At 39.1% G+C, this 24,559-nt stretch overlaps 1 protein-coding gene across 1 annotated transcript in view; it reads right to left on the reverse strand.

The window, feature by feature from the left end:
- Positions 1-24,559, reverse strand: part of LOC143986724 (uncharacterized) — a 136,922-nt gene that overhangs the window by 27,241 nt on the left and 85,122 nt on the right. Inside the window, exons 32-50 of the mRNA XM_077485130.1 lie at positions 23,045-23,178; positions 22,741-22,908; positions 19,399-19,587; positions 18,714-18,847; positions 18,472-18,590; positions 18,166-18,384; positions 17,230-17,451; positions 17,016-17,135; positions 14,326-14,534; positions 14,177-14,246; positions 13,368-13,535; positions 11,288-11,401; positions 9,469-9,732; positions 6,811-6,942; positions 4,206-4,390; positions 3,391-3,571; positions 3,173-3,298; positions 1,925-2,047; positions 1,508-1,627 (exon numbers count right to left, since the gene is read on the reverse strand). Of these exons, the coding sequence (XP_077341256.1) occupies positions 1,508-1,627; positions 1,925-2,047; positions 3,173-3,298; positions 3,391-3,571; positions 4,206-4,390; positions 6,811-6,942; positions 9,469-9,732; positions 11,288-11,401; positions 13,368-13,535; positions 14,177-14,246; positions 14,326-14,534; positions 17,016-17,135; positions 17,230-17,451; positions 18,166-18,384; positions 18,472-18,590; positions 18,714-18,847; positions 19,399-19,587; positions 22,741-22,908; positions 23,045-23,178 (2,997 nt within the window). The remainder of the gene's footprint in view (positions 1-1,507; positions 1,628-1,924; positions 2,048-3,172; positions 3,299-3,390; positions 3,572-4,205; positions 4,391-6,810; positions 6,943-9,468; positions 9,733-11,287; positions 11,402-13,367; positions 13,536-14,176; positions 14,247-14,325; positions 14,535-17,015; positions 17,136-17,229; positions 17,452-18,165; positions 18,385-18,471; positions 18,591-18,713; positions 18,848-19,398; positions 19,588-22,740; positions 22,909-23,044; positions 23,179-24,559) is intronic.

The following is a 24,559-nucleotide window of genomic DNA, read 5'->3' on the forward strand; positions in this document are numbered from 1 at the left end:
GGGTGAAATTGACTCCATCTATGGCCAGCTTTACAGTACAATTCACAATAAAATGACACCCTGAATTCTGGGGAAACCATCAGTGGGGACACAAACAGCATTTATTTGTTAACAGGGGTTCTAGCCTTCTTCGACCACTCTGTTAAAAGGTGCTCTTCTAGCTATGTGTCCCTGTTAGAGACATTTCCCCTCAATTCCTGTCCTGGTGACAGCTGGGCTACAGACAGCAGAAAAAAAACAAAAAATAATTGTAACCAATACTAAATCCAAAGCTAAAAAAACTGGTTTGATTAGAGGTGTATTTTAGGTATACAGACCTTATGTAAAGTAAATCGACTGCAAAGTTCATAGACTATAATAATACTGTATTAGTTTAAACTAATTTACATAACATTTATCACAGTTCCATAACGATTTATTGAAACTGATATTGAACAAAAACAATGTATGTAGGAATTATAAGGCTCATTCTATAGCAAGAGAAGAGGACATAAGAGAGGAGTAAAAGAAAGGACAATGTACGTCATAAGATTAGGGAAAAAGCAGTCATAATTTCTTGTTTATAGGAAGAGTACAGATACATTGAAGAAACACAGGCAAGTAAATCCAAACAGACCTATTTTGGTATAAAGTCATGAGCGCTATGCAAAGAGTCGGGCATCTAGTGAGATGGAAAATAAGCTTGGGTGTCTAATAGGGCTCTTGTCATAGGTAGACTAGAAGGAGAGGTAGGTAAGGTAAGTCTATTCAAAATGGGGAAGTAGGAGGTATAGGACAGATTGTTAAAAAGGAGGTTAAGGTGAACATGTAACAAAAAGGGGGAAAGGAGAGAGAGAAAAAAATGGGGGGTGTTAAGGGGGAAGGAGGGGGGGAATGAAAGAAGGAAAGAGGAAGAGGGGATGGGTAGGGGCACATGGGTTGGAAGGGGGGATCAACAGGGGGTTAAGAGCAGAGGAGGGAAGGAGTCTGATGCTGGAATCCACCCGCTCGAGCTGTCAGCTGCACTTCAGAGACATGGATGTTTAGGAGAAAATCATCCCCAGATTTTGCTGCAGGATTACTATCATGCTTGTGTTTATGCTCCCTTTGTGAGTAGTTTGAATTTAGAATTATCATTAAATGGTTTACCAATATTGCGCTGTGTTTCTTTTCCTCTGATGCTGGTGGGGTGTAGGTTTGTAAGTCCCACCCCCCAGTACATAATCGGTCCTAGAAATCTGGGTAACAGTCATCAAAAAAGGCTAATGTATTTAGGATGGTTTGCCCTTGAGCTGTGCATACTCCACAGTAGTTTGAAATTGAATCCAGTTGGATCAAATTTCAGATATTCTGCCTAGTCACTCTTCTAACATCTTCACTAGTCTAGTGAACCATTCTGGGACAGTCAGGGCTTGCATAACATTTCATAATATGATAATGGCAACATCATTTAAGTTTAATTGGGTTTATCTTCCAAATGCTGTCTCTATTACTCCCCATGCAGAGCTAGAATTGAGATTTTCCTTACCTGTACAGTTGGGGCCAGAATATCCTTGGAGGCACTCACAGTAATAAGAGCTATTTGTGTTTATACAAAGAGAATTGCTTGTACAATTGTTGAGAGAAGGTGTAGCACATTCATTGATATCTAGAAAAGTAGTAATGCAAAAAAAATAAAAAATAGTAATTTAAGTCAGAACTATAACCCAAGAAAAAAAAAGACGTGTGTTAAATTATGTATGTATAATTGTTTTTTCTCCTACTGTATGCAGTGGGCAAATGTTTGTAAATCCTCCATTTTAGTAAATTAATCACTATCACAAAATCAAACTCGTTCTTGTAAAGACATTGAAAATAGAAAGAAACCCACTGCATTTTCTGCATGTGTACATGTTACTGTGTTTGTATGATTACATTATTTATCAAAATAATATAGTTAACATACCTGTGCAGTAGATATGTGGATCTCCATTGTAGCCACTGGCACATTGACAGTTATAGCTTCCAGGTGTGTTGGTGCAAACAGCATTCTCAGCACAAATTGATTTGTTTATACATTCATCAATGTCTGGAAGAGCAGATAAGGGTTTAATGGTGATACCTTAAAGAGTTTCCACAATTGATAAGCTATTATATAAAATTAAAACATAAGAATTTATAGTTGAAACTACTCTAAACGGCCAATGAGCAGAAATGTCGGCATCTTGATTTCTCTTCAAGTGTCCTTGGACAGAAGTGATATATTTGCAATAGCCTGCATGTTAAAAATGAAGTCTTTGCCATGCAGGCAGCTGTTAGGGTGAACTCAGCCAGGGAGAGGTGTGATGCGAATTTCAGCATATCACATTGCTTCATTAAAAAAAAAAAAAAAATGTTGACGTTTTAAAAGTAGGCCCTTCATTCATGTCTTGGCCCAGTAGTTTGCATGTTACCGCAGCTCACCACACTACACATCACATCAGTTGTGATGTGAATGGGGGCACATGGAGAGCAATTGTTTTCTATGTGCCTAAGCAGTGACCAGCATTTATCCAGTCCAGAAAAATCGTAGTCATTGCAGCCATCTTTCCCCACACTGGAATATGGACAGGTCCTTGACATCATCACGTACAATACAGGATCAGTGGTGGCTGCGGGTCCTGCATTGCACGTGATGATGTTAGAAAGGGGGAGCCACGTGACCAGAGAAGAGGCTGGCAGATAGGAAGCCTGGGAGACTGTGGGGTGAGGTAAGTAATACATGTTATTTGAGCTCCCTTATAATAAACATGCAGTAAAAAATGTATAAGCTTGGGAAGAGGGCCTTATAGTATTTATTTGTGTGGCTTTCTCACAGTTATACTTAAAAAATTCTGACGTCACTTGAATTTTCTGACCTGCATGCATAAGTCAGTGGTCAGAAATAGTTTAAGCCAGAGTCAGCAGGCAATCAGTGGGAGGTTATCTATGGCAGTTAACATATTTCTCTCATGCCGCACTAGGCACAGACTTACATATATCATTTGGTAACATGACAGGGCATGTGGTACATTCACTTTATGGGCCTGGTTATAACATCTACTAGACCAAAATTGGCATTACCTGATTCATATCCATAGCCAGGCACATAGTAAATGTATTCAAAATGCTTCATGCTACTTCTGGGTACTTATGAGAAAAACACTGCCAAGGCAGTAATATTCTTAACACTTACCATCACAACGGTATGTATCAGCTGGATCAATTCTGTAACCTGCATTACAGGAGCAGTTGTACCCCTCCCATGCATCAATACATATTTGCTCACATTTGGATATATTAGCAAAGCATTCATCAACACCTGTAAAAGACATGAATTAAGTAAATGATATGGTAATGCATGCTAACATTTGAACTATACATATTAATGGTAACCTGCTATCTTATTCTCACCATAGCATTTTATCCCATCGCCAGACAGTCCATCAGGACAAGGTGAACACGTGTAGTTATTACTAGGAGCGGGATTGTCTATACAGGATGATATATTAAAACAGCTGTTCTCTAGACAAGCATTTAAATCTTCAGTACAGAACTCTCCTGTCCATCCAGAGGAACAATTGCAGCCTGCAGTCTGAATAGAAAACATTCATTACAATTATCGTTATAGTACAGTTATCAATAATAGGGAGTTTTGTAAGTTTGTGAAATTGTTGTGTAGTACAGTATGTCAATAATAAAGGTGATATAACAAGTATCATATGGTGATCGTGATCCACTTTGTAAAACAAAATCTGTTGATTGAATTTACAAATGAGCTGTATACAAGAACCTAAGATATTATACAGTAATGTTACTTTCACACTGAGGCGTTTTTCATGTGCTAAAGGGCTAAAAATAGCGCCTGTAAAATGCCTCCCCTGCTGCCCTAGTGTGAAAGCCAGAGTGCTTTCACATTGGAGCAATGCGCTTTGCAGGACTGGAAAAAAAAGTCCTTTGAGGCACTGCGGGAGCGCTGTATACACCACTCCTAAAACACCCCTGTCATTGCAATCAGCAGCGATGCTTTGCAGACGCTTTTGACCCTTTTTTGGCAGCTAGCGGGGGTTAAAAGCGTTAGAGGCCAAAAAGTGCCACAAAAATGACGAGAAAAGTGCCGCTAGAAATAGCGGCAGTTTGCTGATGATGCCCATCCCCCCCACCCCAGCGTGAAAGTTTTCTAAAGAAAAGTGTCAAGTCCTAATAAGGTTTATAAAAACAGTCAATACCATGAACTTGGAGTTGTTCATCTGACCCCTCAGCACGGTGTTCTCATAGTCACAGGTGGCGTTGTTGCTACAGTTGCACAATATTAATGTGAGGCCTTGCTCTGCGATGGCTTGGGAGTTGTTGGCTATTACAGTTGCAAATACGGGTGTGGAAGATGAAGGCAACCATGTGAGAGTGCCATTTGCTGTAAACAATAACAAGGATTTTAAACAATAAAGTTTAGTTATTACTTTAATCATGAAACTAGAAATGACATGCCTTTTGGGCTGAAATATGAAGGTAATATTTAGCTGCAAAAGCTGTGCACATATGTTCTCAGTTCTGATTGTTTATATCATTCACAACAAATTAACTACATATAGCCACAACTATGTCAGTGGCAGCATTTCATGGCTTAATGAAAACATGTAGCTAGTTTCACAGGGCAATGCAATAGCTAACCACTTCACCCCCAGAAGATTTGGCTGCTCAATGACCAGGAAATTTTTTGCGATACAGCACTGCGTCGCTTTAACTGATAATTGCTTGGTCGTTTTTTCTGGATATTTTGCAGCGAACAAATTGGACAATTTTGACACATTTTTGGGACCATTGACAATTATACAGCGATCAGTGCTATAAAAATGCACTAGGGGGCGATCAAGGGGTTAACTGTGTTCCATAGGTGTGTTCTAACTGTAGGGGGGATTGGACTGACTAGGGGAAGAGAGAGATTGGTGTTCATACTAAGTATGACTACATGATCTGTCTCCTCTCCCCTGAGAGAACCGGGATCTGTGGCCAAAAGGTGAAGCGACATAATGTCGATTTTCCTAGCCGAGCCAACCAACTGTGGCAGTTGGTCCAGAAGTGGTTAAATTAATATTATCGGCTCTGTACACTAATATACAAAATATATATAGAGGGCATGCAGCTGAAGACTATAATTGGCCAACTTCCAAGTACTGATGGAAAAAGTCCCCAACTCAATCAGAGAATCATAGGAAGTGATAGTTCAGTATAAGGAAATGGTGTCATAGTCTTTTGACTAAATTTCATTTTAGTTTTAGCCATATTTTAGTCATCTGAATTGTTTAAGTTTTAGTCATATTTTAGTCAGCTAAAATCGAATTGGTTTAGTTAAATTGTAAAAGAGTAATTTAGGAAATTGGGCTTTAAATGGCAATACCCTGATGATATAGCGTAAATGTACATAAATATAAAACACACACATATATATATATATATATATATATATATATATATATATATATATATATATAAAGGGTTGCTGGTTCGAATCCCAACCACAACACTACCTGCCTGGAGTTTGCATGCTCTCCCTGTGCCTGTGTGGGTATCCTCTGGGTACTCCAGTTTCCTCCCACACTCCAAAGCCAAGCAGGTAGGTTAATTGGCTTCTGTCCAAAATTGGCCCTAGTATAAGAATGGGGGCCTTGGATTGTGGGCTCCTTGAGGGTAGGGGCCGATGTGAGTGTGCAATGTACAGGGATAGGAACAATTGTAGACACTCATTTAGGTTGAACTGGATGGACTGGTGTCTTTATTCAACCTTACTAATTATGTAATATATGTGTCTCTCAGCCAAAATAACTTGTCGATAGAATCAGGGGGATGGGGCTTTAACATACAGATGGATCTCTGAAGAAAGTGGAAGTTCAGGTGGGTAAATATCCCTCCCACAAATTCAGTTTTCCTTCGTTGCCGAAAATTGGAATCGTTTTCGTCAATCGACTTAATTCAAATTTTATTTTTGGTTAGTTTTCACAACTGAAAACATGCAGCTGACGAAAACTATGATGAAAATATTTTCACTGACGAAATTAACACTGCTGCCGAGTCTACCAATGAAGTCCACCAGAGCTGCTTTCTTTGATGGAATGGTGTGACAACAATGCTTCACTGCTCCTGAATTCAGTTGCCACTCTCATGTAGACTGTATCTGCTTGCACTACATTGGGGGGGGGGGGGGGGTAACTGTTGAAGGGGGTGTGGCTATCAACAACGCCACTGCTGATTCACAGATCTGTAGTCTAGCCACACCTAGTTCTGCCCATTGATTTCTGGGTTGGTAGAACTGTCTCTGTTCCTGAAACCCTCCACTGTGATCAGCAATGTCTGGGAGGAGAAGCATGGGAGACATAAATGAAGGAGGATTTGGCTCAGTCAGGGAAGGTAAAGGAAGTTCTTAGTTTACTTTATGAGGCGTTTGCATTGCATAGTAACTGGATTTGATACTAGTGTAGAATGTCATACAGGAAACTTTAGCTATACTTGAACTGTAAAGTAAAGAAAAGCCATGTGAAATGAAACCATTAACCAACCAATCATGTGCAGGGGAAAGTATTAAAAAGCTTTCCTTTTATCCAATTTAGTTTTTTATTGCAGCATATTTTACAGCAAATAACATCTATAAATATAGTGTTGCAATTTTTTGAAATCTTCCTATAGATGCTGCCACTCTCACATTGGCCATTGTAACGACGTCATTAGGGCGTTATGATAATAATCCCTATGGATTTAGTGTACACACATCCAGTATAATATGTCTAGTAATGTCAAAAGGCTGTAAGAGAATTATTAATGAGTATAAGGATGTCATACCTGAAATGATGAGGTCACTGGATTCTGTTTCCAGACTAAACACAGAGTCTGCAGCCAAGAAGCTAATCAGGACTTGTTCACCCAAGGAGCTCATGATAGTTGCAGGGCCGGAGATATTTGGAGGAAAAATGTCTATAAATAAAAAAACAACACAACTGAAGCACAAAATATTATTAACATTATGATCAATCATAGCTAAAGATTTCATGTAAGTAACATGTTTTTCAATAATTTAATTCCTTCCAATCGTTTTTTTTAAATAGGACTATGGTTTCCCCCCATAGGGCACATGTTTGCCTATATTACAGTGGGGTGAATAAAAAGTATGCATGGTCCGTGGCTATCAGCATTATCACTGTTGATTCAGAAACCTGTAGCTTGTCAATAGGCACCTGGCCAGAACTAGTCCTGTTCACTGCTGTCACACAAGGTCCTACATTTGCAATTTATTTGCAATTTAGATACCTCTTGAAACAGTGCTTTACTTTTTTAAGTCTGCCATATGGGTCCCTTGTTGTTGCTGTTTCTGTGTGAAGAGACCAGTAATCTAGCAGACATAGCTGATATGTCTATGCCAGCCAGTCCCTGGCAGTCCCTTTATGCTGATGTCATTGCCTACAGCAATCATAACATCATCAATGAACAGGCATTAGGGAGTGTCCATATCACACAGATGGTGATGTAACCTGAATGTCATGTGAACATTAAAGTAGAATTATAGGCAAGGTTATTTTTTTTTTCATTTTGGATAGTAAGGGAGAGTTATAACCCCTGTCAGATTTTTTTTGCCATCTCTGTCCCATTTTGGAAATTTCTCTTCGCTTCTTGTCCCATTGCCAAAACAGGAAGTGAGAGGAAATCCCTGCAAATTAGGAGAATCTCTTGGGGAACCCCAATTCACCAGAACTAGTGTCCCTATTGGAAGATTTTCAGTGCTGTCTGTACAGTTTTCATTGCACAGACAGCAATGAAAACTGACAGGTGTTCTAATCCCTATCCCCTCTATCCAGAAAAAAGACGCTTTAGCTTTACTTTAATATAGGCACGTAAAAGGAGTATTGTTTTCTATATTCATGCCGGAGATTAGTAAGTGAGGGCCAGACATTAGCTTTAAGATATTTTAAATTTTAATATTCTTGGTGGAAGGTCAATAAGCACAATGCATATCTAAAACATATACAGTATAACCCAGTGTTGCAAGGGGACTGCAGACTTGGCTTGGTCTTAGTTATGATACATATTGTCATTACTACAATCAGAAATGTAGCTTGCACCTTGTGGGCCCTAATGCAAAAGTGGACCTAGGGTCCCCCCACTACCATCCACCAATTCCATCATGCCCCAAGATACTCCCAAAGTGTGCCAAGATACTCTGAGTGGCTAAAGAGTTATTTCAGATCTATATTTACATATTGAGAGGGTGATTCAAAAGATTTTGAAGAAACTGTCCACATTTTGACATACCTTTCCAAATCCTTTAAATACCTGCACACAGAGTTTGCAGAGGCTCGGAGAGACTGTCCCTCTTAGGACAGACCCTCATTATAGACCCCCCTCTCAACTAAGTATAAACCCCCCTCCTAAGTACAGACTCCCCTTGCTCATTACAGACACCTGGCCCTGCCCCCCTAGTACAGCCCCCCTGCAAGCCCATCCTCCCTCTGCTCTAAGGGCTCTATGAGGCAGCCAGAGGCGGTGTTGCAGTGCACATATAACAGGCAATTGCAGTGCCATTCAACAAACACACAAAAAAAATATTGATGGGTAGTCACTGAATAATGATTGATTAAGCCATATTTTTTGCAGGCAGTCCTATAGCACCTCCCAAGAACCAGCACCCTGTGCAGATCGTGCCCCTAAAAACCCAATTGGCCAGCTAAATTGTAATATCTCCAGACCAGAAGAGCTGCAGCATACACCTTCATAGTGGCTGTAGGCAGAATGAGGCAAAAAGGAAGTTCTGGACAGCTGCACTCCAGAATAAAGCCTTTGTTTGCAAAAAGTCCAACAGATACAAGCCCCAGAAAAAAATTGGACAAAGGAACTGACGCGTTTCACACTTAACAGTGCTTAATCATAGCTGGTGTTCCACTTCTGAGGAGAGTTCAATATCCACATTTCCACCTGGAGTGGTGATCCCCTTTGCTTCTCCTGACTGTGTGTAATGTCACTGAATAAGGAGCCCGAGCTCTTAAGAGTGGAGGGGTGTGGAAGGCAAAGTGGAAGCCGGGTAGGTGGCTACAGTACACAAACCGGATCCGAGCCGGGGCTCTGGGGTTTTGTTGAGTTGGGGGGTAAGCTGATATTACAGGGAGGTTGCACGGGTCCCCTGGAGCATGGGCAGGGTCACAATTGTGACACTCATTATATTGTGCCTATGACTACAATGATTTTGTCATTAGATTGAAGCAACATATGATCTACAGTGCTGGCTTCTCTGTGTCTTTGTACCTGTTTGTTAATGCCCTCTTGTCACTAGTGCATTCATGCTTTCAGAATCTGATGTGAGCATGGGAAACAGCTATTCAATAATTCCCTAAAAACCCTTCACCTCAGGGTTTTAATTATGTATAGTCTGACAGTTACCTCCCATCTGTATCTTTTGGAAATTAAAGTAAAGAAACTTTCTCCCGAGGTTTGCTTGATTTTTACACTTACCAATCTGAGATCTCCTCTCACTGTATACAGAATTACTAGTCATAGTGGCGGATCCTATAGCAGTGTTTCCAGTGCTCAGAATATCATAGAGACAGTCTGTATTTCCACCACAAGTGCTGTTTGCTTTCTGGAGAAATGCAGGGTCACTGGACAAAAGCAGATCATCAAGGAACATTGGTAGAAAACTATTGTTGTTGTAAGTGTACCAGGTTTCTTCCATAGTTGCATTGTATAGGAATATCGTATCTCCAGGGGTTGTTTTCCCTAAAAAAAATCAAATGTGCATAAAGATAATCAATTAGAAAATATACAAACAAATTACAGCTATACCCTTATCACACCTCAATCTGCTTTAGTTACTCTGGCGATTGAAAATTTACAGATTATAATGATATTTTGTTCTACATTGTATCACCAGCCAGGTTTTTAGGAGTAAAATTGAAAGTTATATTTTATTTATTAAACATAGAACACTCACTAAAAATATTGTTGAAATGACATCTATCTATCTATCTATCTATCTATCTATATATATATATATATATATATATATATATATATATATATATATATATATATATATATATATATATATATATATATATATATATATATACACGGAGCAAAAATTATAAACACAACACTTTTGTGTTTGCCCCTATTTATCATGAGCTGAACTCAAAGATCTCAAATATTGTTCACAAATCTGTCTAAATCTGTGTTAGGGAGGACTTCTCTTTTGCTGAGATCATCCGTCGACCTCACAGATGTGACATATCAAGATGCTGATTAGATGCTGATTTTCTTTATATATATATATATATATATATATATATATATATATATATATATATATATATATATATATATATATATATATATATATATATATATATTTATTCACTTTTGCTGTTCTTCATCCTACGGCAAGAATGATGAAAACGTTAACTTGTTTTGGATTTTAAGTGGGTACCCCATGCAAAAAAGCCCATTAGCTGGCTAGGAAAGGGAAGGGTGTAAGCATGCGCCCCATCCCTTCCTTCTAAACCATACCAGGCCCCGTTCCCTTAATGTAGGGAGGGTACCTTGCCAGGGGGGACCTCTCTGTCACAGGGCCTCTTCAACACAATCCTGGCCCAGTGGTTGGTAGCGATCTGCGGCTAGGGGGATTATTGGAATCCAGAAATCCCAGATACCCCCTCCCTCATGTGAACGAGTAAGAGTTAATAGTACCCCTACTGATTCACAAAAAATATTAAAAGCAAATAAACACACCACACATTTTGTAAAAAAAAAGCCTGATGATGTAAATTCATGCATAATCTGCTGTAATGCAGATCCTCATGATCAATGATGCCCTATGGAAATAAAAGCATCCCGATTTACCTGTTCTCTACATAATCTAGTACCTAATGACAGAACTAAGGCTCACGGCTGAATTGCAAGCAAAGGGGCAAAGATGGTGGAGGGTGTCAATGACCAAATATGGCTATAGTCCTTAGTCAAATATAACCATGGCCAGTGATGTCAGTCCCCATCTCTGCCCTATTTGTTTACACTTAGCTGTCAGAAAATCCCCAGCTGGCAAATTAATGGCAGGTCAGTTATTCGTCACTGATTGCATAGAAGCTGGTGGCCACACACCCAGTGAGGGTCTCCCATCCACCTTGAAAATATATTTCCTGTTAGGAAAACAATACACAGAAAAAATAAATGAAATACACAAATGTTGTGAAGAAATTACAGTACTGGCATCCTGTCCCTTTAGTGCCACCTTCTGTGTAGAACAAACAGTTATGACAATTAAATATTCTCTTACATGTCATGCCAAAGTCGAAGATCTGTGAGTCGTTTGGCTTTGTATTGTCATTATATGGCAATGTGTAGCCATAAGCAGTCAGGAAGTCATCATTTGGATTTCCATTTAGTACCCCTGAAATAAAATAGAAGAGGTAAATATACATTTGACAAATCATGAAATAACAAGGTGACAACAAAAAGGCTGTTCCTCCTCATGTGACTTTGTTTTAAATGACTCAGCAAGTAGATTTCTGCAGTGTGTGGGAAGATTGAATAGTTACCTCCCTATCAATAAAAGCAGTAACATTTCTCTAGTTAATTGTCAACAAGCCCTAAATAGCAATATAGTTACTTGTCAATTGGACTGTAGTGTCTGTCTGTACTAGCAAACTAGAATGGATTGTTGCATAGGCTGTGATTACTGCTAGCTGTCTAACTTTAAAATTCTCTTAGTCACTGACCCTGAACAGTTATAGAGATTGTGAGTTCTGACTTTACTGAATGCATGCTTGTTTTCTAATGTGTGACTCAGAGGACACTGAGATAAAATACAGCCAGTCAATTAGCTATTCTGGAAAATGTGGTATCCAATGTACTTTTCACAAAACAGGGTCTCTTTAAAGCATATGTAAAAGTAAAAGAAATAAAAAGAAATTATTTGTATATTTCTGGAATACGTACGCATTCTGTGCTGCAAGTACAGAAAAATAACTGTAGATGTACCAGCAATATACCATATTATATGCCGACTTTTTTCTTTTACATGACAGAACAGTTCTAAATTCCTAAACACGTGGTGTCAGTCCTGCCTACTTTATTTCTTATGGATTACAAGAAAAACAATCCTCTCTTCATCTGCAGAACCCCTCCTTGAGTCCAAGCACAGAGAACAGAAACTTAAAGGATTTCTGACAAAATTAACAAGAATTTAATTGTTTATTGTTGCACATGTAGCATCATCTAATGTGCTAGAAGTATAGTGTAGGTACATTTCCAGGGTTTCTTGTCTGTGCTTTGATTTGGGTTGGGAGTGACTCAGAGCAGAGCTGATGACTCACAAGCAGCATCACCAAGACCTCCCACCTCTTTCCAGAGACTTCTAGAATATTCTGGAAAGAAAAGTGGAGAGGGGAGATGGAGCTGCTTGGGGTGGTTTGAGGAGCCCTGACCAATCCCCAACTTTGATTGGCAGGGGGGCAGGCCTCCTTAAATACCCAGGGTCAGCCCAGCTTGGGGAAAAGTTGGGGTGGAAACTGGAGATGGAGTGCTAGGCTGTCTTGGTCTTTAAGGGAGCTCCCCAGTCTGGGGGGTGACCATGGGCCTGGGCTTGGGTGCGGACAGGACCTTCAAAGAACACGTGGAGGGAGCAAGGAGAAGACAGCAGGTGAGAGCACTGCTGGACAAGTCTCCAGGGAGAAACAACAGGTCGCAGCCAAGAGGGCTGGTGAGTGACACAAAGTCAAGAAGGACTGGGGATGCACACCTGAGAGGACTGGGAGTGCAGTCTGAGATGGGTGCAGAGCCAGTGGAGTGGACTGTGGTGGCATGGCAAGTGGAGAGAGGCAGCTGCAGCCAGGATGGCTGGCAGGGCCTGAAGAGGTGGTACTGGTACTGGGAGCAGTAGCCACATAGACAACTAGTACTGGGATTACCTGTGCCAGGCCTACAGTTCAGTGCTAGTTGGTCTGAGATGTGCAAGCAAGTGATGTGCTGGAGGTGTTGAGTAGAGATAGTCTACAAGCAAGTGATGTGCTGGAGGAAGAGATTGTATATACCGGGAGTGTATACAGTTCAGTCTTAACATTGACTTTCAATCACCTGGGCATCTCATAATTTTCCTATCCCTATCCAAGTTAATCCCCCTAAATAAAAACAACAAAAACAGTTCAAGGACTGTTTGATGCTTGAAATTGTGTGCTTTCCTGGGCAGGGTGACAAACAGACTAAAACACTCAGCAGCCCTCACAAGGGTACCGCTACACATACACTTTAACTATCACATGTTAATTATTTACATATTGTAGTCATGACCCACTATTCTGCACTAAGCTGGTGTGGACATATATATCCGATGGTTCATATTAACGCAAGTCACTTACCCAGGAGGCCTTCAGTCCTGTTTTGATATGTTGATTGTAATGTCACCACAAAACTCAAGATGCCCAGGTTAGCAGAACAAGAAACAGAGATGCCATTGTCAAACAGGACTTTCACTTCCCCGGTTTTTGTCCTTCCAAATCCCACATGGTCGACATAAGTAAAATTGTCTAAAAAATAAAAAAAATATATATATTTCCATAATGGATCGGTGAAATCCCTAAAATTGCATTCATATAGTGACAAATTGTAAGAATACTCAAATGAAAATGGTTAGATGGCATTTTTTCTAAATCAGTAAAAGAAAGGCAGAGGCTGATTTAATAATGACTTTTACCCCCTTCCTGACCAGGCCATTGTATGCGTTACTTTAACTGACATTTGCGCAGTTGTGCGACGATGTACCCAAAATAAAATGAATGCCCTTTTTTCACACAAATAGAGCTTTCTTTTGGTGGTATTTGATCATTTGGTCTGATAAAGGACATTAAAAAAACAACAGACTCACTTTCTGGATCAACAGGTGAAAATAAACTGAAAAAGCATAAAAAGGAGACTAATACAGCCACTGCATCTTTAAAAAGGTAATCTACAATATAATAAATGTATGGGTTTAATACTACTTTATTGTTACAATCCCAGCTTTGCCATGTCTATGTAAATAGATCACTAATAGCATATTTTTCACCCCCTAACAGCATAGGCTGTTATGTTCAGATGATATTCCATTCATTTCCTTTTCCAAGACTACAACAACAATGTGAGCTGAACAATCACCCATAAAAGTGGAATGGAAACTCATTTTACCCACCTGAGAGTTCAATGACGGTCCCATTGTAGCTCACTGTGGTTTCATTAGCATTCTTTAAGCTCCATTGAATCTGAAATGCAAAGTTTAATAATCAGTTTACAGGGGTTATTAAACAATTTTTTTGTAAATTTTCTTCTTGTGTTCATTACCTGGTCACCATAGTGTGTAGAGGCTGCCAATGACACAAAGTTGGTTGCATAGCTGGTTCCATTGCCAGTGCGGGCCGTGCGTCCTTGAAGTCTGAAGATAACTGTGTCATTTTCATCCTTTGCGTTGGCCAATATGAATTCACCCAGACCATTAAATGTATAGCTCAAACCATCCAGAGTGTTAATATGAGGGTCCCCATAGAAAAATCCTTCCAGTGAAAAAAATAAAAATATTTATAACTTTAATTTTTTAAACTATGCATATCTTCTTTGGAAGCAAAGAAAACTTGAAAAGCTTTAGGCCCTTTTCACAAGTGCGCCTTCACTGGACGGAATCTACTGGCTCAGAGGGAGATCGATCCACTATTCCCCGCTGAGCAGGTGGATGACAGGTCCGTCTACACTCACTGCACAGAGCGGGCACGGACACAGTCCAGCTCTCCTCTATGGGGAGTATGGGTGAAAACGAATCACCTGTCTATTTTCATCCAATCAGATCCAGTCCGATCCGCCAGTTGGATGGAAAATAGGACCACCATCCATCTGAATTTTGCAGACAGGATCGGAAAGGTTATCGGTGAATGTCAGCAGACATGTCCGCACTGAGATCCACCGCTCCATAGGGGAGAATAGAGGGTCTGATCAGGTCCACCTGAAAAACTGACTGGTGGACCTGATTTGACAGCCTGTGTGAAAGGGCCCTTAAAGCAAAACTTTACCCATAACAACTTGATAAAAACATAGTGTTTTTTAGCAGGGAACATTCATACCGCATTAATAATTAGGCTACCAAAAATGGTGTGTGCTGTAAATTGCATTCAGCATTGTTCCGGCTTCTTGTTGGAGGCTGCCATTTTGCTGAAGATCAGAGCCCCTGAGCAGCTGTAAATATTTAAGCTGTCAGCAGAGTGGCTCTGATTTTAAACAGATTGCTATAAATAGAGAGCATGTGCAATTTAGGGTCAGAGAATGAGGGAGATTTTCTATTTTTTGGGGGAAGTATTATTATCAAGTAGCAGTTTGTAAACAATAATTTCATGTTTTTTAGCCCGGTGGAATACACATATCTAATATTAATACTAATACACATATCACATACTAAAACTGTATTGATTACTAACCAATAAGCATCTAACGTCATCATGTTCAATTAAGCTTTGACAATAACCCCCCCCCCCCCCCCACCCCATTCATACTGAATGAATGCACTACTTCAGCGTGATTTCAAAGCTGCCAGTCAGTGCGATTTGATGCATAGATGTCAAAGCAAGTTACACAAGAAATCTGCAAAAATAATGCAGGAACCTTTCTGAAATGAGTGCAAGTCGGAGCCGTACCGATTTGAATGGTTCCATAGGCGCAAATAGAGTGCAACTTGTCATGCAACTTTGAACTGTCCAATCGCATAACAAGTCCCACCATTGGGAACGGGGGCTAAAACCTAGAATCTGATTGGTTACTATGCACAGCTGCACCAGATTCTGTGTGAACCAGTTTTTATAAATCTCCCCCAGTGTAGTACCTGAAGTGATTTAACAGAACTTCATTTTCTGAGTAAAATTCCACTTTAATATGCACTTGCTACTGCTATTTTATAAAATCCTTCTGGAAATGTCAGTTCAGGCCATGAATAATTATTTATAGGAAGGATAAATCAATCCCATTATGAGTTAAAACAAGCTATATGGTGAACGATTTACTTATAATGATTAATGTGTTGGGGGAATTTCATGTTTGTATCCCTGCAAGAAGAAAGATAAACCAATCTTGTTATAGGTGGAGACCATCTCAATATCATAGACTGCCTGAAGGTGTTAAGTGGTGAATGAATAATGCTGCTTTCCACAATAAGCATGTTTAATACACCTTTGAATTGACTATTATGTTGAAATTTGGCAAAAAAGCACTTTTAGTTGATGCTGGTGCAGGTCATATTATACCTATATAAAAAAGTACAATTATTTGTTGAATTTATGAAATGATATATTGGTTACCTAGGTTATAGAACTGTTTTTATATGTATGTTTACATTGCCTTTGGTGTTTGTTCTTGGGCGCCTAGGGGTTGATTTACCAAAACTGGAGAGTGCAAAATCGGGTGCAGCTGTGCATGGCAGCCAATCAGCTTCTAACGTCAGCTTCTTCATTAAGGTTGTGTTTATACTAGTGTGGATTGGATGCCCACATCCAATTCGCATGACAGGAGACTGTGACCGTCTCTCTATGGAGCCGGTTCACATATCTCCAGGGATTGCACAAAGGTCCTGTGCATCTTTGGCTCAGTTTCAGGGCCGAATTCAGGCAAAATTCAGCCCTGAAAAGGAGAACAGGGATGCACCGGACCCCCGCTGCGAGCCACATGGGGCTTAGATGTGAACCCAGCCTTAAGCTTTGACTAAAAGAACTGGAAGCTGATTGGTTTCTATGCAGAGCTGCACAATATTTGCACTCAACAGTTTTAGTAAATCAACCCCATAGATTGTGTGGAGGTACTTGGTGTGGTGTTAAAAAATATGTTTATATAAAAAACTATATATTTTTTTTACATTTTAATAAAATCAGATTGTGCCCATCCAAGTTGAGGAGCGTTAGCATCTGATGGAGAGGGTCTATTGTAGAAGGTTTTGTCTTTATTTATTTTTGTTTACAAAATGGGAATGAGGTCTTTAAGAAATTAGTGCTTCTACATACCTAGGCGTGGAGGGATATAGTTGTCACAATAATCCAGAGGTCTTTTCTGTCTGTAAAGGTTACACAGGTAAGTGGATTCTGAATATATGCAACAAGTGTTGTAGGGGTCAATCTCCTCAACTGAAAAATAAAGACATCGTGTTTATTTGAACAATTGATTAGTAAATTTAGCTATGGTATATTGTTTCATTATTATGATTATATCATGCAATACCTTTATATAGTTGTCTTTGAGGAGGAAGAACTGTATTCCAGAAGTAGTTTCTATAAGCTTCTGGATTAGAGTAATAATTAAAGGTGTTAAAGGAGGTCCATGGAGTTGGGAGGTATCGCTCCTTCTCACCGTAAACAAGGGCTCCACTCCTACTACTATAGTAACATCTATTCCCAGCCCCCTTTCTGGAGGGGAACATATTTTGTGCTGTCAAGTATTGTTCTGAAACAGACCAATTAATAGAAATAAGTTACACTGGTTACATTAATGCTCATTAGCAGGTCTATGAAATTGATATAAGTTGTCTATTAGCAGATATATGAATACGCCATTAAACAGTTTCAGTGTATAGTAATTAAATGACCATCATCCTTTCAAAAAAATGTATAGAAATTATTAAGCATAATAATGAATAAATATTTATGGCACAACAGTATAATTGGTGCAGTGGGACTCACAGACTAATAGCCACAAAAAAGATTCCTCTAACACCTAAAAGTTCTTTACAGTCCCTTGTATTTTGACTCATCTTATACCTTTGAGTAGGTTGAGACTTGATAAATGTGAGTTCTTCCAATCAAACAAGTAAAACTGCAACCAACGTATGCATGTAAGGGACTTATATGATGTTAAGGTAGACATACTGCTATGGGGTATTGCAGGTATTGTAATGTTCTGTGCTTTGCAATTTTCCTTTTCTGTGTGAATATCTGAATAAAGCTTGATTTTTAAAATTCAGCATTAAATGAATCTCGTACTAGGTAATTGATAAAACTAGAACAAATGTTATGCAATTTTATCTTCTACACATAGTCATAACCGTAATGTCATTTTAATATGAGACACATATACAACAGTTTGTTGGGGATACAACATTGAATTATTATCCACTGATTTAAATCGTGTCACAATTGAAAGGCAATTATTAAACCTTACCAGATGCCTTCTTGATATCAAAGCCATAGTACAAAATGTTAAATCCATCAGTGAAAGAGGAGTCCCAAGTTGCCTGATTGTAAGTACATGGACATGGAGATGTGCTGGAGAGCCAGTATGGAATTTCCTCTTTATGATACCACTGCAGACATTGTAGCCTTGAATTGATTGTGCTCTGACTGTTGCTGTCTAGACGATATGCCCATCTTCCTTTTTTACCTTGAAAAGTAAGGTAAAATGATAGAAATAAAAACTGTATCTGTTAAACTTACAACATTTTACCTGAGCGATGTTTTGTCTTCTCACCTGTGTTGTAGCCGATGTACTGATCTGGACGGTATCTCTGCTTGATGCTTACAGATGTGTCTGTCTGTGGATCATTGAAAGCTGGGAAGTTGTTGACATTACGTGCACTAGGGATACCACTAAGAAAAGAGAATATTTCTAAATGTGTTTTTAATATTTACATTCAGTTACCAATACTACTGTAGAAAGTAAAATGAGCTGAAAGAAGAGGAAGAGCAAGGTACGCTACTGAAAGACTTTACCTGTGATAACCCATTTTTGGCAGATGGAATGTGGAAAGAGAGTTGAAGATCCACTTCATTCCTCCATCATCAAACAGGATTAGTGCAAACGAATATATTCCATCAGTAACCAAGACAACTTGGAAAGTGTTTGTCTAAAATGAAGAAAACCAAAGAGAAAAATATTAAATGTTCTGGACCTCTTATTGTGTATCCATTACTGTAGTACTGGATTTCATTATGTATATTTGGTAATTGTATAATGCAGCACCTATTGCCATTACCATATCACACAGCTCTAGGCTGTTGCAGTATGAATGTTATAGTAGTTAACTGTGCGGTAAAACACCGGTCCCTGCAATAGTGTCAATTGGCCCCTTATGCTTCTTTGTTTAAGGTTTTTTTGTATTGTATTAATTTAAAAACCATAACAAGCAATCAACAATCTGTTTGCTGCTTTTAGGTACTAACTGCAGTTCGAATTTTGTATGATATTGTGCTACTAGATTTCATATTTAGATGCCCACTGACAATAACACCTAATATGCCTTTTAGGCAAGGTTTTAAAAAGGCCATTTTGCTTTACAAAATAATAATAATATCAAAGGTACAAGAGCCAAGATCCATCTACACACAGAGATCTTTCTATACACAGGGAATTCAACTCTAACAGGATGGGTAAGCACGAGCACAGTGCAACACTTACATTGTTGATTTGGGTGTTCCAATAAGCCTTTGAGTTATAAATCCCAGACGTGAATGGGGGAACATTGTCCCATGTTATTTTGAGAGCCCATAAAGCTTTAAACTGAGTTGAGTTAAAATATGCAGCAACCGTGCTTTCTAGTGATTCTTTGAATGTTGTGTTCCCATTGGAGGACTGGAAGTCATAAGCCTGTGATCAGAGAGTAAAATGGCATAAAATAATTAGAAAGTTACATGTATATGCTGATAGGACAGCAACATATAAATAAATGAGCCTAACTCATGATATGATATTACATATTGATACTTATATGATATTTATTGCTATATGATGTATCAATATTTAAAGTAAATAGAAGTGAACATGTGCTATATATTCTCTCAATAATCATTTCTGCTGTTTCCTTCTTACTAAATTATGCCTGAGCACTTCTGTTAAAAAACTGGTCCTGTCTATAGGACTAGGGTATCAGGCTGTTCACCTTATTCAGGGGGTGCAGGATGACACTATTTTCTAGGCTTTTAAAGATGAGGGAACATCATGAAATGTATAATGCAAAGGTGTAAATTGTATATGTCTGAGGGTAGTTTTTGTTTTAATCCATGTTGATATTGCCTTCCAGAACTTCTGTATCTTAGGGCTGGATCACCAGAGATGCCCACAAGTCCTCTGGTGGGCACTCTCTCCATCACGAGAAGCCTGAAAAGATTTTTGCCAGTATCCTTGGGGTCCTATAACAGTATGATGAAAAATCTATACCACATCTCCTGAGTTTTTGAACTGATGACGGAGACGTGTGATAATTGAATATTTTTTTGTAAGTTAAGAGGGAGTCATTTCCAGATCTAGTTCTACCCGCTTTCTCTTACAAAATACAGGATTTTCTATGAAGAGCGAGACAACAGAATTTTATACATGTGAAACAGGAGGTGTTGGGACTGCCAGTTTAGAGCACATGTGGATTCGAATTCCATAAGAGAAGTTGCTGTCTGTAACAGTGATGTCAGTGGTCCACCCCCAATTTTTGCTGTAACTGCTCTATAGAGAGCATACCGTTTGAGGGGGCCAGGTAAAGGCAGCCCACATTCCTTTCTCTGCCCCAAGTTCTGAAAAATCCTATATCCTCCTCTGGTGGGAACCAATGATACCCCGGAAAAGGGCTAAAGGTGATGTGTGTGGTCATAAGTCTCCGGTTATGTTCAATTTGTCCCATATCCTAAGCGTGGTTGATATGAGTGGTGATTTTACAGCTTGACAGACCCCACTGTTTTTCTGCTATTCATGGCACTGGATACCAGCAAAGACAATAGCAAGGCACAATTGGTAAGTTACGCCCTGCTATTGTCCTTTCTAGGGACACCCAGAGTTTAAAACCTGTGTTATGGTGCCAAATGAGAAATAGCACCATTGCCATTGTTTTGTAATATTGGTTAATGTCAGGGAGGCCCAGGTCTTTGTTCATTTTACTTTTTCATAAGACAGAATAAACCAGGCAAGGTTGCCTTCCCTTGCCAGTCAAAACTCATTATCAATCTACAAAACTGTTTACAGAACTCCGGTAGCAGTTCAATGGACATACAACATTCCATTTGACATGACCTGAAACCTTCAAACAGCAGACCTGTGAACAATTTTCGAGAGAGGGACATAAAGGGACAGCAAGATTATGAATGACAAATATCTGTTAATTATACTCTTCTTTAGTCTCTTGCTTGCAAATCATAAGATCTATGCTCAAAATGGGATTAATTACTAAAGAGGTAGAAGCTGTTCACTTTGTAAAACAAATGTTTTCATCGCTTGGTAAATAACGTGAACCTCTGTGCTTAGTTGAAATTGCTATAACAAATACTAAGCATTCATTATTTTTGAATAAAGGTGCATCTAAAGTCGATGTTTTGTGGAAGCCTGAACCTGGCCGTTCATTTACTGATGATAAATGGGGACACATTTTCATAAATACCCATAAACTGTCCATGGCCTGAGACACCCAAGAACGTGACTTCAAATTACTCCCAAGATGGTACCCTTCCCCCTCCAGAGTGTACCGTATTTTCCAAGCCCACTTGGATTCTTGTTGTTGGCTCTGTCAAGCCTCCCAAGGCATTCTTCCTCATATTTGGTGGGCATGCCCCCCCCCCCCCATCCAAAAGCTTTGGGGCTCTGTTCTGTTGTTTCTGCTCTACAATCTAGTTACCCAAGAATTTGCAATTCCAATTTACCTGAACTTGCCCTCCTAACCCTTTTACCTCAATCTCTAACTTGAGAAGAAAATCTCTGTTTTGCTTTTTCTTTTCTTTTTTTTTTGCAGTTAGACAATTGATGCCTAGACACTGGAAAGTTTACTTTTTATTTTTGTCCCTCTTTTATATAATGACTAGAATAGACCATGACCACGAGTGAACAACGACTATATACCTGACAATATAACCGGTCTCAATTGGAGGTGCATGTTTAGTGGGGTCTCTTAATGCTCCAGCACTCACCCAAGGAGTGGTGATGCTGTTCCATATGCTTAAGGTGGGTCCTATGTAGTGAATGCAGGAATGTACCAAAGTTTAATACATATGGATAGTATGTAATATGTTATTGTTTTATCATTGATAATTGCTGTAATGTCTTCATAAGACCTGCTAAAGCAAGTCTGGTGAAACGCGTTGGCGTATGAGGACTTATGATATCAGTATTTTCTTCTGGTGTATACATATACACAATGATCTGTTAGCAATAGTATTGTTTTAATAAGTAATATGTACATTGAATACAACTATTAACTTTTGTTAATAATAAACTGCATGATTTTTCTAGAACATTGTTTACGCCTTGTTTTTGGAAAGCATCACCTTCATTCCCTGAATGGCTTGAGACCAGCTCTCATTATTCATATGGAAGAATTGGTGGCTGAAAATCATGACATCTATGAGAAGTTCAAAGGGGTCTAGCTGGTATGGATAATGTTTAATGACTCTCCCTATGTTTTATCTAAATTCAATGTCTTGTTTTTTTTATTGTCGAGCTCTCTGTGTTTTGGGTTCCTGGGTCTGCATTACTGTTGTAGCCATTATGAGGGGTCCCAGTCTGTTCGATTTTTTTCCATTTATTTTATAATATGGGAAATATTAAAGCGATACTAGAAAGGTCAAAAATGGGTGGGAACACTAAAGGTTCAGAGTTGGAAATAGTGGCAGGAAGATTTCTCTGTTGGAAAATCCAAGATGAATAAAAAAGCCTAGAGTTTACTCAGTCAACTACGCCTATAAATAAATATCACTTTTTGGTGGACCAACCTTTTAAAGAGTATTGAATTATTTTGAAACTGTCCAATAGCCTACATGACATTACCTGATAAAAGATATCCCCGAAACCAGAGACATCAACATCAGCCCAGAAGGCAGCTAGAATTGGGGGGGTATATGGGTCATTGCTTTCGAAGGTCGTGTAAGGATAACTCAGTGCATAGGTGCGGTCATATATGTTGCGTTGAAAAACAATAACACCATTATCTGTGAACTGGAAAACACAAAGAAAATGATCACATCTTAACATTATCTTATATGGCTTGAGTTAAATAGATACATACATATGATAGGTAATTAAACAGTTGTCAGCTTTCACAAATACATCTTACAATAGATTTCATACTTACATATAGGTTGTTATAAAATGCGGAGTCAAATGGAAAACCAACAGGGACATTAATCAAAGGAGAAACAAAGTCTCTGAGGCGTTTTGTTGCTTTGCTGTCCCCTGCTGAAGGGCCATAGCTGAATAAACGTATTTCTGAATAAAAGAAATCACAGTGGAATCTTATTTAGTATGAATCCCCAATTTTAATTCATTACAGGGATTATCTCTGCAAAAACCATCTGCAATCCACAATCATGTTTCTGGAATTAAAGTGTATCTAAGGTCAAAATATAAACCATATATTCATTTTCCCATCATATTTCATTTTTTCTGGCCAACTCCTACAAATCTGAAGAATCTTGAAGTTTTTATACTTACTTTGTGAAGATCCCTACACATTTAATTCCTTGAATTTGGTGACACATATTCATTATGCCCTGTGAGTAGGCATTGCTGTGTCACACATTTCAAAGAGCCTGTCTTCTGAACTACAGAGGTGCTCATAGAAGGAGTTTTAGGAGGTCAAGTCAGTACAGAAATCACAGCTTGCAGGCAGCAAGGTACCATGGAACATATAGTCCTTAGCAATTGAAAGTAAACAGCATAAGAGAAGCTGTAAAGCATGCATTGACTACAGGAAGTTGTGGAAAGATATGCCAGTAGAAAGGCAGCACTCATATAATGAAAATATATTTTTCAAGGAAGCTTATATTTGACTTTCAAAAATAACTATTATTTGTATTGCTGTTACAATGCTGATGTTAGAAAATGAAAGCGTATGCTGTGACCAGAGATTTTCTTTAACCACTTGCCGACCAGCGCACGACGATGTACGTCGACAGAATGGCACGGGCAGGCAAATGGGAGTACATGTACATCCCTTTAAATTTGCCGCCCTGCCATCGGGAGCGCGCCGCCGGCGCTGGTCGGGACCCCCGTGAGTCCGGTCGCGGGACCCGCGGACTCGATCGCCGCTGGCATCCCCGTGATCGTCTCACGGAGCGGCCGAATGGAGAAGTGCCGTTGTAAACAACATTTCTCCATTCTGCCTAGCAACTAGTGACGCTGATCTCTGCTCCATGTGATTGGAGCAGAGATCAGTGTTCACTAAATGAAAGCCCAACCCCCCCACAGATGTAACACATCCCTAGGAACACTTAACCCCTACACTGCCACCCACTGGTTAACCCCTTCACTGCCAGTGTCATTTACACAGGAATCACTGCATTTATATAGCAGTGATTACTGTATAAATGACAATGGTCCCAAAAATGTGTCAAAAATGTCCGATGGGTCCCCCACAATGTCGCAGTCACAATAAAAATCGCTGATCGCCGCCATTACTAGTAAAAAAAAAAATAATAAAAAATTATTAATAAAAATGCTATAAAACTATCCCTATTTTGTAAACGCTATAACTTTTGCGCAAACCAATCAATAATCGCTTATTGCGATTTTTTTTACCAAAAATATGTAGAAGAATACGTATCGGCCTAAACTGAGGGAAAAAAAAGTTTTTTTATATATTTTTGGG

This window comes from Lithobates pipiens, unplaced genomic scaffold (genome assembly GCF_037356315.1).
Source record: "Lithobates pipiens isolate NorthernLeopardFrog02 unplaced genomic scaffold, aLitPip1_a1.2 Scaffold_18, whole genome shotgun sequence".
Classification (NCBI taxonomy): domain Eukaryota; kingdom Metazoa; phylum Chordata; class Amphibia; order Anura; family Ranidae; genus Lithobates; species Lithobates pipiens.